The following is a 12,896-nucleotide window of genomic DNA, read 5'->3' as shown; positions in this document are numbered from 1 at the left end:
AACTCACTTTGTAGACCAGGCTGGCCTCGAACTCAGAAATCCGCCTGCCTCTGCCTCCCAAGTGCTGGGATTAAAGGCGTGCGCCACCACACCCGGCCCACACACATGATTTTTTAAAAGTCAGCTATATAGCCAAGGGTAACATTGAACTCTTGTTCTCCCTGCCTCTACCTCTTAAGTACTGAGATGGATCGCAGGCATGCACCATCATCACACCCAATTTTATGCAGTCCTGATGAAACTGTGGGGATTATGCTTGAGAGTCAAGCCCTTTACAAACCAAGTCCCAGCCCCAGAACTCAGTAATTTACTTCTTGCTTTTACCTGGCACATGTTTATTGCCTCAGTGATGAGAGAAAGTGGAAAGGTCTAATTGTCAAAGTCTCCTAACTCTGGGCAGTGCACAGCACTTTGCTCATAGGGCAGAACATGATTTGTTACATACACACAAGGCAGCTGGGAGGTAGGTTCTGCAGCAAATACTATTGGACGCATGAGAAAATGGAGACTTAGATAGCAATTCAACCCATGGGAAGGCAGGACCAGGCATGGGGTGCTACAGTGGTGATCCTCCATACACAGCGGTCCCACTGGGCTGGAGGCCACAAGCCTGAGTATTCTGGCCAGTGCAGATAGGATAATCAAGGCTCCTACTGGCAGGGTTTGGATCCCAGGCAGGCAAGCAGGCAGGCTGGTGGATGGACAATCAGATCTTCTCCACATAGTTTCCTGGAAAGAGACCTTCCTGGCCATGAAGCCGACCCTTCCACCAGCCAGAAGAATCTGTGGGAGAAAAGACCTTCAAGTGTCCAGTGCACACTGGAGAAAGCCTGAATGTCTATTCTGTATCTATCTTAGATTTTTATTTTAATTAATTAATTAGTTAATTATGCTTTTGAGATATGGTCTCGTGTGGCTCAGGCTGTTTTTAAACATACTATGTGTGGGACTATAGAGATAGCTTAGTAGAGAATGTACGTTTTTACATGTGTGAGGACCAGAGCTTGGTTCTTTAGAACCAATGAAAGCCCTATGCAGTGGTATATGGCATGTCTGTTATTCCAGCTCAGTGGTGAAACAGGAGAACCCCCAGAAACTCTTGGGTGACCTAGCCTAGCATATATGATGGCAAGCAACAAGAGACACTGTCTCAAACAAGGTGGAAGGTAAGGACTGATCCTAGATTGCTCTCTGACCTCTGTATGTGCACCTCGACACCTGTGCACCTTCAGTAAAACAGAAATGCACATTTGTATGCACACACATACACAGAGATACACACATAGATAAATACATGGACACACATGCCCATGTACACATGCTCACAGATACACACACATGCACACAAAGATGTGTGCATTCTGTGCTATGTTGCTAAGGTTGTCCTTGGATTCCTAAATCTGACCCCTGAGGACTGTGAATAGGCACGAACAGTCACACTCAGTCTTGTTTAATTGGAGACTGGCCCAGCTTGGCTATATACTCTACATCCTCCTATAGTTCTAGGATTATAAGTATGTGCCATCATGAATGGCTATCAGGAATTGGATCTGAAGCTGATTGGGATCAAGTCCAGGGCCTTGTACCTGCTAGGCATGTGTTCTACTGAGTAGTTTACTGACTAAGCCTGCACCCAGACTTCCATCTCTTTCCCACCCTTCCGATCCCCTATCCCTCCCTTACATTGAGAAGGATGGAATTGAGAACCGCATGCTTGTGAGGCAAGTGCTCTGCTGCTGATCTGCATTCACAGTCCCTGTCATTCTCTAGATGATTTACGTGTGCTCTTTTATCACACTACCTTTTTCCATAGACCCTGTCCTTCAACCCTCAGGTGTAGTCTGGAATAACGAGGTCCCCTTGACAACCAGGAGGCCTTGCAACCCACTTTTGGAGTGTGAGGAACTCATCTGTGGTTAGCCCAGAGGATGGAGGTAGGAACTGGGCAGGCCCATCTAGACCCAAGCTTCCTTCCTACCATCAAGAATTTGTAAAGTCTGACAAAAATAAAGGTTCCAGCCTGGCAATGTGGTGGTCACCTGTCATGCTGGTGACCAGGAGGTTGAGGGAGGAAGGATAATGAATTCAAAACCATCCTAGGCATGTCCTTGTCACTAAATGAAATAAAATAATAAAGATGCTTAGGCACTAGGTGTGATGAAGTCACAGCCCTTTGCTTTCGGATAAATGTTCAGAGACAAGGATATCAAGACAATGCAGCTCTGGTGAGGCTGTGAGCTGAATACCCCTATTTATTCATTTATCCCTTTTTTAATGAGTGTGCACTGCTGCACTCAACTTTAATTTTTTTTTTTTTTGAGACAGGGTTTCTCTGTATAGCCCTGGTTGTCTTGGAACTCACTTTGTAGACCAGGCTGGCCTCGAACTCAGAAATCCGCCTGCCTCTGCCTCCTGAGTGCTGGGATTAGAGGCGTGTGCCACCACGCCCGGCTCAACTTTAATTTTTTATTACACTCTTTTCAATAATGTATGTGCATGATATGAATAATGTATGTTGCATGCTTTTGCATGTGTGTAGGAGCCCATGTATGTGGGTGTGTGTGTGTATGGAGACCCTATATCGTCATCCTCTTCTGCTCATCTACCTTATTCAGTGAGGCAGAATCTTTCAGTCAGAACCACAGCTCAATGATGTGGCTAGGCCTGCTACCCAGCTTGCTCTGAGGATCCTGCGTCTTTCTTTAGTCTGGGATTACAGATACACTGACACTGCCATGCCTACCCAGCATTACTGGTATCTGGGAATCAGAACTCTGGTCCTCATGTTTTCAAGGCAAGAGATTTAACCATGGAGACATCTCCCCAGCCCAGCCTTGGTGTGTGTGCGCGTATGTGTGTTTAGGTCAAAGTCCAATCTTTCCTTCTATCATGTGATTGTGTGTGTCCTGCAGATGAAACTTATCCACTGGGCCATCTCATTAGCCCTTGCCCCTGTTCTTGCATGGATGGAAAGGCTATGCAGTAATGTGTGACTGCCTCACGGTGTCAGAGTTCTGAAGACTCCCCACTCTCAACCCCTGTCCCAGAATACAAACCTTCTATGAGGATCTCAATTACTTCATTCACGTTAAAGCTCAGCTCATCCACATCTTGGCCTATGTATTGGTACAGTGCCCGGCACCTCGGGCCATGTGTCCGTGGTTGGGGCTTAGGCCGGCCCACTCCTGGCACAGGTCTCTGCCCTATACTTCGCTTCCTTTGCATGCTGTGGGGGGAACAGCATGGGTCTCAGCACAGCCCTAGATACTCCCCTATCCCATGAGTACCTCCCAGGGCTGTGCCCTCCATCCTTCCCCACCTACCCTGCCACACCCTGGTCAGGCACATTAAGGAATTCTGTACTGTGCTCTGAAGGTGGCCGTGCTCGAGGACGTCTGCTGGCTCCTAGGGTTGAGGATGGAGGGCCCCGTGGAGGCCTTTGGGAACTCCTACCAGATGTCATCTCCAGGGGTAGGGACCTTACCTGGGAAGAGGGTGGTACCCCATTTCGATTCAAGCCTATGGTGGAAGCAAAGATAGAGATATGTGTCATGAGTGGCTGTGAACATTTGAAGAGTTATCTCTAAATTATAAGCCTGACAGAAGATGCAGCCACTCTCAACCCAGTGTGGTCAGAAATGTGTCTAAGGGCCAGGAGTGGTGATGCTTGCCTTTAGTCCCAGCACTTGGGGAGTCAGTGGCAGGTGGATCTCTGTAAGTTCCAGGCCAGCCAGGACCACACAGAGAGACCCTGTCTCCAAAACAAAAACATGGTGATGCACTTAACTCCAGTACTTGGGGAGGCAGAAGCAGATGGATCTCTTTAAGTGTTAGTACTACATATTGGAATCCTATCACACACAATTGCTCGTGCGTGCACTTGCACACACACACACACACACACACACACACACACACACACCACCACCACCACCAAAACTAAAAGAAAAGGTCAGAATGTAAATGAGGGACTCTGGAGGTAGGAGGATGTAGAATGAGTGGCTTTAAAAGTTATGTATTGGGGCTGGAGAGATGGCTCAGTGGTTAAGAGCACTGGCTGCTCTTCTGAAGGTCATGAGTTCAAATCCCAGAAACCACATGGTGGCTCACAACCATCCATAACAAGATCTGACGCCCTCTTCTGGAGTGTCTGAAGACAGCTACAGTGTACTTACATATAATAAATAAATAAATCTTTTAAAAAAAGTTATGTATTATTATTATATGTGTGTATGATGTATGTGTGGGATTCATGGTACAGCACATACATGGGGGTCAGAGACCAACTCTGTGGAGTTGGTTTCCTCTTTCCACACTTTTTGCGTCCTGAGGAACAAATTCAGGCCTCCAAGGGGATTTGAGGGTTTCTTTCTTCCTCTTCTTTTTCCTCCCCCTCTCCCTTCTTCTCTCCCTTCTTCTCTCTCCCCACTCCCTTCCACCTGTCATTCCACCTTTGATTCAGGGTTTCACTATGTAGCCCTGACTGGCCTTGACCTTTCAGAGATCAACTTGCCTCTGCCTCCTGTGTCCTGGAATTAAGTGTTCACTACACCCAGCTTAGATGTGTATGCATGTGTGTGTGTGTGTGTGTGTGTTTATTTCAAGACGGGGTGTCATGTAGCCTGGTTGCATCATACTCCCTGTGAGGTTGACCCACCTAAATTTATATGGCTTTCTGCATGCTAAGCAAGTAGTCTGTGACTGGGCTAAAAGTGGTGTGGAAATTTAGATAGCAAATCCAAGCAGAGGTTTAGAGGCAAGAATAAATTTGACAAGTTGACTAAATAAAACATAGTTTACAGGCTAGGGAAGAGGTCAGTGACTAGCTAGTGTAGGTTCTTCTTCTTCTTCTTCTTCTTCTTCTTCTTCTTCTTCTTCTTCTTCTTCTTCTTCTTCTTCTTCTTCTTCTTCTTCTAAGATTTATTTATTTTATTTATACTAGTACACTATAGCTGTCTTCAGACACACCAGAAGAGGGCATCAGATCCCATTAGAGATGGTTGTGAGCCACCATGTGGTTGGTGGGATTTGAACTCAGGACCTCTGGAAGAGCAGTCTTAACCATTGAGACATTTCTCCAGTCCTAGGGTAGGTTCTTAAAGGTATCCCAATTTTGTTTATCCTGCATCTTGTAGTATATAGGAGAGCTATGGTGAGGTGAGATACTATTCTTGTTAGCTTCTTAAGTCCACAGCAGACAAAGGAAGTCACTAGAGAAGTACGGAGATATAATCCTTACCTCTGGGAGGCCCAGGGGCTGCTCGAGTGGGAGCCTGCGCTGACCTTCGAGGTCTACCCTGGGCTAACCCCTTCCGTGTAGGCTCTGAAAGAAATAGAAATCAGAGATAGGTTTGAATTGGCCCAGCCAGACTAGATTCTTTTTGTTGTTGTTGTTGTTTTGAGACAGGGTTTCTCTGTGTAGCCCTGGCTGTCCTGGAACTCACTTTGTAGACCAGGCTGGCCTCGAATTCAGAAATCCACCTGCCTCTGCCTCTCGAGTGCTGGGATTAAAGGCGTGAGCCACCATGGCCGCCTCAGAAGAGGTTCTTGGCCTAGTGCCTCCAACACCCCTCCACATAGGTTCAGCTTGAGGCCACGCCCCTGTCCACGCTCATGGGTTCTTCTATGTTAGTTGCAGGTGGGGATTCATACCTATTTTTTTGAGCTCTCCCACTCCAGGACATGCCCCACCATCTGTTGACAGCTTAGTGTTGCTTTTATGGTCATGCCTCTCCACGTCTCTCTCTCTCTTATTGGCAATTTCTCTAAGGCGAGATGTCTTCCTGTATACCTTGACCCTAGAGGCCCCGACCTCTCTAGACTAGCCTAGCTAGCTGGCTCCGCCCCCACAAAGTTGATTGGTCTTCAGTGAAGCATGCCCCAGGCCCCGCCCCCACGATGCCCAGTTCTGGTTCCCGCTGACTTACTGGTGCTCTTAGGCAATCCGTCCCCAATGCTGATAGTGAGAGCTCGACCCCCAGCCTTGAGCACAGCCAAGTCACCTGTCCCGCGAGAGAAGGTGACGTTTCGGGTACTGCCTCCGCCCCAGCCTTCTTTCTTCACCCGGAACTGTAGTCTAGGGGAGAGAAAGGAGTTTGGGGGCGCCAGTTGGGGTCCCTCTTCCACACCCTACTGGTGCCCGGGACCCTGCAGTAGGTAGGGGGTATCGCCCATAGGTCGGGCAGAGGATGGTGCTCGAACTGGCTATGGATTGAGGGGCTTACAGGTCGCTGAAGGTGAGGGGAAGGGGCCTGCGCGCTGCCTCTTCAAAACGCTTGCACAGAAGGCTGACAAACTCGGTCTTGAAGATACTTTCTAAGAAGCTGTCGGCAGCCTCTTCTTGAAGGATGAAGAAGTCATCCTGTCGGGTGCTGGGGAAAAGGTAAGAGAGCATTAAGTGAGGGTTTAGGAAGACATGATGTGTAGGGTCCAATCTATGAGGATCAAGTTGGGGGAAGGGAGAAGGAGGAGCCTGGGAAGGTGGTAACTGAGAATGGCCAGAGGTCAGGTAGGAAGAGGGACAGAAATTGTCTCTACACAAAGATCATGAAAGTAGGGCAGGGCCTGAGTTGCATTCTCTGGTGGAATGCCTTTGCATAGACCTCCACTCATGTGCTGTGATGTGTGCCCCTCCCCCCAAGTAAAAATGTAATTAAATAGTTTGTTGAAGGTCATGAAAGTAGAGGCAAGTGAATGTGGCAGGTAGCAGCAAGACAGCTAAAGGTATAATAGCACCTAAAGTTACCATGGTAACAAGCAAGGAGGCAGCACAGGAACACCTGTCAGGTGGGTTACTACAGGACAGGTGGCTACTTGGCCTTACCTGAGAGACACCCCTCGGAGGGCCTGGATCTCCAATTTCTTCTTCAGGACTTCACGCACCAGACCCTTCTCTGGTCCCCTTTTCACCTTCTCTCTCCCAATCACATACACACACTTTGGGGTCAGGATCAAGTCCCGTTTGATAGGCTGCAGGAAGACAGAGCGGTGGTCCCGAGGGGAAGGGCAGCCTGGCACCTGTAGCTCTCTCTCTCTCTCTCTCTCTCTCTCTCTCTCTCTCTCTCTCTCTCTCTGTGTGTGTGTGTGTGTGTGTGTGTGTGTTGTGGAATGCTGTCTTCTGGGTATGACATGGCTGTTGCCCTCTACAGCCAAATTTACCCTCAAGAGACTTGCATAAGATTGGACCTACTAACTTCTGATTTAGGGTAAGGGATTCATGTGGCCCTGTCCTTCCTTGAAGATCTCTAGGCAGTTAATGGTTTGTGTGGGAGAATGAGAGGTATTTTTTTTCTCCAGAGGTCTAGCCAATTTTAAGTTGCCAGTGCTTCTGTAACTAACTAATCTCTGATCCGTGTTCCTGGAAATAACCCAGAATAAACTTATCATGTCACTGAGCTATACTTGGATGCAATCATTTCTTTGGTCTATCATTAGTGTCCTCCTACTTGTAGTAAAGAGACATTTGTTAGTCTCTCTAGGAAAAGTTCACAAAACTGTATGCATGTGTATACATTTGTGCTGGGAATGGAATCCTTGCATGCTAAGCATGAGAGGCCAAACCTACTCCATCTTGGAATCAGCCTCCATCTTAAAGAAAAATAAAGCCTGAACCCAAGTTGCACCCAAGTACCAGAAAGGACTCCTTGGCTTGTCCTTGGCCCAGACCGCAGAGTTACTCCCTAGCTACTTCCTAGGAACAGTTCATCTAAGATTAGTCCAATTGTTTCAGATGTGCTTGCAGACTGGTTGTGACTATATATGGTCTTGCTTTAGATTGCCCATCTGTCAGCTTATTGTCATTCTATTAGATGCTTGCCAGGCTGGACACCCCCCACTTGTTCCCATTTCCTATAATAGATTGTCCTGCTGAGGGTTCAGGCTGCTCCACCTTCCTGTTCTGCTGTGTCAGGGTTGGGCTGGAGGATAGCCCAAGCCTGAGCTTTTAATAAAGAGACCCTAATTCAATTGCATTGGAAACAGCTCTCTGGTGGTTTTTTGGGGTTCACAATGCTTCCTAGCAGAACAAGCACACAATGAGCCACACACCCTCAGCTCAGCTTTTGTAAAGGTATGGATTGAGGTCAGGTACTGGTGGTACACACTTTACATCTCAGTACTTAAGAGGCAGAGGCAGGTGGATTTTTGTGAGTTCAAGGCCAACCTAGTTTACAGAGTGAGTTCTAGAATAGCTAGCTAGGCCTGTACAGTGAAACCCTATTTTGGGGGGAAATATTGATGGCTTGAGTGATTAAATGCACATCACAGAGGCAGGTAAGAGCATTTTGCCTAAACAGTCTTTTGTGGTGGCGCACACTTGTAATCTCGGGGCTTGGGAGGTTAGGGGAGGCCAGCCTTGGCTCAAAGGAATGAATAATTGAAAAGTCATGGTCACAAGTAAGGGGCATATGTGTATGTGAATCACATGAATCTATGAGTTGTATAGGAAGGTGGGGTATGACAGTTATATTTTATTTTTACAGTTATTTATTTTGTGTGTATCTGTGCATGTGTAGACATGCATATGACATGGTATGGAGGTCAGAGAACAACCTGTGGAAGTTGGTTCTCTCTCTACCAACTGGGTTCTAGGAGTTGAACTCAGGTCTTCAGGGTTGTCAGCAAGTACCTTTACCTGCTGTGCCGTCTTGCCATCTCATCTCATTTATACATCTATACAACTGCGTGTCTATAAGGGATTTTCTAGATTATGTTAATTGGTCATGATTATTAATGATTTCTGGAACAGTCAGGCATGCACTTGTGAACAAGGCTTCCTTGACCTGGTTAGAGTGTTTATATAGACAGGGGCTTCAGAGTCGAGTGAAGGTACAATGGCCATGTGTGTCTAAGTCAGGTGAGGGAAGTGGTCCTGTAGAATAGGCTTCTGGATTAGGTGAATATGTCATAGTAGACACATCTGGTAAAATGAGGGTGTATCTGATGTTGTGTCTGGGTTACACAAGGACAGGCTTGAAAGACAGCTCTATTACCAGCTGTGGGAGTGTGGATGGGTGTAACAGTGCAACATGAGATGTTTTCTTTCCCTCCGTCCAGGGTTTCACAAAGCTCAGGCTGACCTGGAACTCACTATATGTTAGAGGATGGCCATGAAATCCTGATCTCCCTCCCCTCCCCCAAGAGCTGGGATTGTAGATATTAGCTACCATGCCTGGTCTATGTGGTACTGGGAATGGAACATAGGGTGCAAGTACTCTGCCAATTCCGCTACAGGTCATGAGGTCATGTTTGATGGACACCAGTACCTACCACAGTGGAGGTTTTACTTGCGCATAGGTGTGTCTGGGCCTGATGGGGGCATGTCTGTGAGAAAGGATGTCTGGAGGCTAGGTGAACACACTTATGTGGATAGGTGCATCTGGGTCCCATGGTGGTATGCTTCTGGTGTGCTTACTCAGCAGAGGCACAACCTCACATGAAAACAGCCACCCAGGTCTCACCTTGAAACGGCGGTCATACTTGGTGACTGAGTCGGCAAAGTCCACTCGTTCCCTTTTGGCCAGGAACTGGCGCAGCTCAGGCCGCTCCTCCAGTCCCAGATAGTCACCAACGAAGTTCCGGTTGATGCTGTTTCGCCTTCGTTCCTTCTTGTTTAATAGGATGTTAGAAGCTGAGAGGACATGTGTGTAGTTAAAAGTCATGGCCTCTCCTTAATCCTCTTGCCCCCAGACTGAGCCTCCTAATGAAGGCCCCTCACCTTCTTCCCGCATCTCTTCATACTTTCGGACTGCTATGTGGCGCCGCCAGGCTTTCTGGATAGTGCGAGCAAAGCCGTCAAACTTCCTCTCTCGCATCTCTTCCAGGAGGAAAAGCTGGACAGGAGGGAGGAGGGATAGTGGGTCCTGGCATCTCTCAAGTCCCTGACTTCTCATGGACCCTCCTGGATAGCCTCACTCTTGCTATGTTGTTGAGGATAGCCTTGAACTCCTGATCCTCTTGCCTCTACCTAAGTGCTGGGATGATAGGCATGCACCATTACCTCTGGTTTATGGGCTGCTAAAAGGAACCCAGGGCTTTGTGTACACTAGGCAAGCACTCTATCAAACGAGCAACATTCTCAACATCCAAAATAGTTTTTGTTTTCTCTTCATGACTGCACCCAGAAGAAGTTCTTTCCATTTAGGGAAATTGAAAGAGATGGTTCAGTGATTAAGGACACTGGCTGCTTTTCCAGAGGCTCTGGGTTGGTTTGGTTCCTAGCACCCACATGGTGGCTTACAACTTTCTGTAACTCCAGTTCCAGGGATCTGGTATCCACTTCTGGCCACCATAGGTACTACATGCACATGGAATACAGACATATAGGCAAGTAAAACACCCATACTCATAAAAGAAATAAAATATTTACAAAATTTATTTGTTTATTTGCTTATTTATTTGAGACAGACTCTTTCCACATGACTCTGGCTGTCTTGGAAATCACAGTGTGGACCAGGCTGGCCTTAAACTCACAGAGAGATCTGCCTCTCCTCTGAGAGGTGGGATTAAAGGAATGTACCACAACACATGGTTGGTACACACCTTTAATCCCAGCATATAGGGAGATCTTTGTGAGTTTAAGGCCAGCCTGGTATATGTAGAAAATTCCAGGCTAGCCAGGGCTACACAGTAAGACCTTGTCAAAAACAAAACTCTCAACAAATAAATCAGTCTCCCCACTCCCCATTCTAATAAAAACTGACCACTAATAGTTCTCACTTAGTAAAGTTTACCAAAATTCAAGTCTGCACACTAAAAATTTTGTCACAATAAATTATTTTTAAAGATTTATTTATTTATTATATGTGAGTACACTATAGCTGTCTTCAGACACTCCAGAAGAGGGCATCTAAACTCATTACAGATGGTTGTGAGCCACCATGTGGTTGCTGGGATTTGAACTCAGGATCTTCAGAAGAGCAGTCAGTGCTCTTAACTGCTGAGCCATCTCTCCAGCCCCCCACAGTTAAATTTTTTGAGACAGGGTCTCTCACTAAACTGGTCTGGAACTGGTCCTAATGCCTCAGCCTCCTAAGTGTTGGCTTATAGCAATAAGCTACTATATCCAACCTCAAATTTTAATTTTTCTTATATAGCTTTATCACAGGGACTGAGATGTACCTCAATTGGCAGGGTGTTTGCCTACTATTCACAGAATCTGGGTTCTACCCCCAGAACTACCCAAACCTGTGGCTTTAAACCCAAGTTTAAAGATGCACAGTGAGGTGGAGGCCAGCCAGGGTTTCAAGGGACTCTGTCTTTTGTTTGTTTGTTTGGTGTGGTTTGTTTTGGTTTGGTTTTTTGAGACAGGGTTTCTCTGTGCAGCCCTGGCTGTCCTGGAACTCACTCTGTAGACCAGGCTGGCCTCGAACTCAGAAATCCGCCTGCCTCTGCCTCTCGAGTGCTGGGATTAAAGGCGTGTGCCACCATGCCTGGCTGACCTAGCTCTTTTTATTCTATGTATTTTTTCTACCATGTGTCAATTTTTGGAGGATTAATTTCTTGTGGAAATTTTGCCTGCAATAATTAGGAAGTTGGGATTCTCTTTCCCATCCCCTCATTCTCTCTCCTTCCCCCATTTGTCCCCTCCTGTGTCCAGTCTTACATGTTACAACTACATTTTCCTAGGCACAGTTTTACACATTTGCACCTTTGTTCTTTGATAACCCTTTACTTCTTCCACCTTCTTCCCCTCCTCTCTACTCAGCCTTTCCCTTCCTTCCCAAGGTCTCATTCTGTAGCGTAGCACGGTCTGGAACTCACAGGGAGACTCCTGCTTTAGCTGCTAGTGCTTGCATTGTAGGTAAAAAATTTTTATTGGATATTTTATTTATTTACATTTTAAACTTTATCCTTTTTCCCCGTTTCCTCTCCGCAAACCCCAATCCTATTCCCACTCCCCCTGCTTCTATGAGGGTGCTCCCCCACCCACCTACACACTATCGCCTCCCCGCCCTGGCATTCCCCTACACTGGGGCATCCAGCTTTCACAGCCTCTCCTCCCATTGATGCCCTACATATGCAGCTGGAGCCATGACAATGCCAGCTCCTCACTGGGGGATTCTAGGCAGGTGCTCATCCTTTAACTCACCCTCTCAGTCCCCTACTAGCAGACTCTAGGTGGGAATTCTAACTTTTGAGACATGTATAGCTATATATATTAGGAGGGGGAGGAGCAGAATGGGGGAGAGGAGCAGAAGGAATGAACAAAGGATTAAAGAAGGACAAGGGAAAGGGATCTCTGCATAAATGGGGGCTCTTTAGTCTACCTAAGGGGCACCACCACACTATACCCTGTATTCGTCCTCTCCCTGATCTGGTCCCCAAGAACTGGCCAGTAAACAGGGCCTTTCTGAGTACCTACTTATGTCTCAGGCACTATGCAGGTGACTTCCTGCTTTGTTTAATCCTCATTCCAGTCCTGAAGGGTGGCTCTTACTTTACCTCATTTCCATATGGGGAAACTGAGGCTTGGAGAGGTGGCAAAGTCTGATGAAGGTCACATGGTGGTGTCACGAAGTAACCAAAGTCTCCCCTTCACCCCGTCAGGGTCTTGCTATGTACCTTTACTCTAACTTTGAACTTAGAGCCTCCTGCCTCAGCCTTTGGAAGGCTGGGATTATAGGTGTTGTGTACTACCAGACCAGCACATGCACTCTCTCTGTCTCTGTCTCTCTCTGGTGCTGAGGATGGGACCCAGGACCTCAAGAGCTAGGCACATGCTCTGTCACTGAGCTGCATCTCCAACATCAACCTCAATTCTCCCCTTTCCTACCCCCTGACATCTTCTCTTCATTTTCTTTTAGTTTTATATTTTTCACCCTTTAAAAATATGTGTTTGTCTGTGTGTGTCTGTGTGTCTTTGTGTAAGTGTGTGTGTGTGTGTGTGTGTGTGTGTG

The 12,896-nt window shown here is 47.0% G+C and overlaps 1 protein-coding gene across 1 annotated transcript in view; it reads right to left on the bottom strand.

Moving 5' to 3' along the window:
- Window positions 1-318: 318 nt before the first annotated feature.
- Myo1f (myosin IF) overlaps window positions 319-12,896 on the bottom strand; it is a 49,287-nt gene continuing 36,709 nt past the window's right edge. The window contains exons 20-28 of the mRNA XM_021217621.1: window positions 9,716-9,830; window positions 9,459-9,628; window positions 6,824-6,969; window positions 6,225-6,371; window positions 5,928-6,076; window positions 5,240-5,323; window positions 3,324-3,519; window positions 3,057-3,226; window positions 319-783 (exon numbers count right to left, since the gene is read on the bottom strand). Of these exons, the coding sequence (XP_021073280.1) occupies window positions 707-783; window positions 3,057-3,226; window positions 3,324-3,519; window positions 5,240-5,323; window positions 5,928-6,076; window positions 6,225-6,371; window positions 6,824-6,969; window positions 9,459-9,628; window positions 9,716-9,830 (1,254 nt within the window). The 3' untranslated portion in view covers window positions 319-706. The remainder of the gene's footprint in view (window positions 784-3,056; window positions 3,227-3,323; window positions 3,520-5,239; window positions 5,324-5,927; window positions 6,077-6,224; window positions 6,372-6,823; window positions 6,970-9,458; window positions 9,629-9,715; window positions 9,831-12,896) is intronic.

The sequence above is a fragment of the Mus pahari genome, chromosome 18 (genome assembly GCF_900095145.1).
Source record: "Mus pahari chromosome 18, PAHARI_EIJ_v1.1, whole genome shotgun sequence".
NCBI lineage: Eukaryota > Metazoa > Chordata > Mammalia > Rodentia > Muridae > Mus > Mus pahari.
This window is presented reverse-complemented; position numbering and strand designations above follow the sequence as displayed.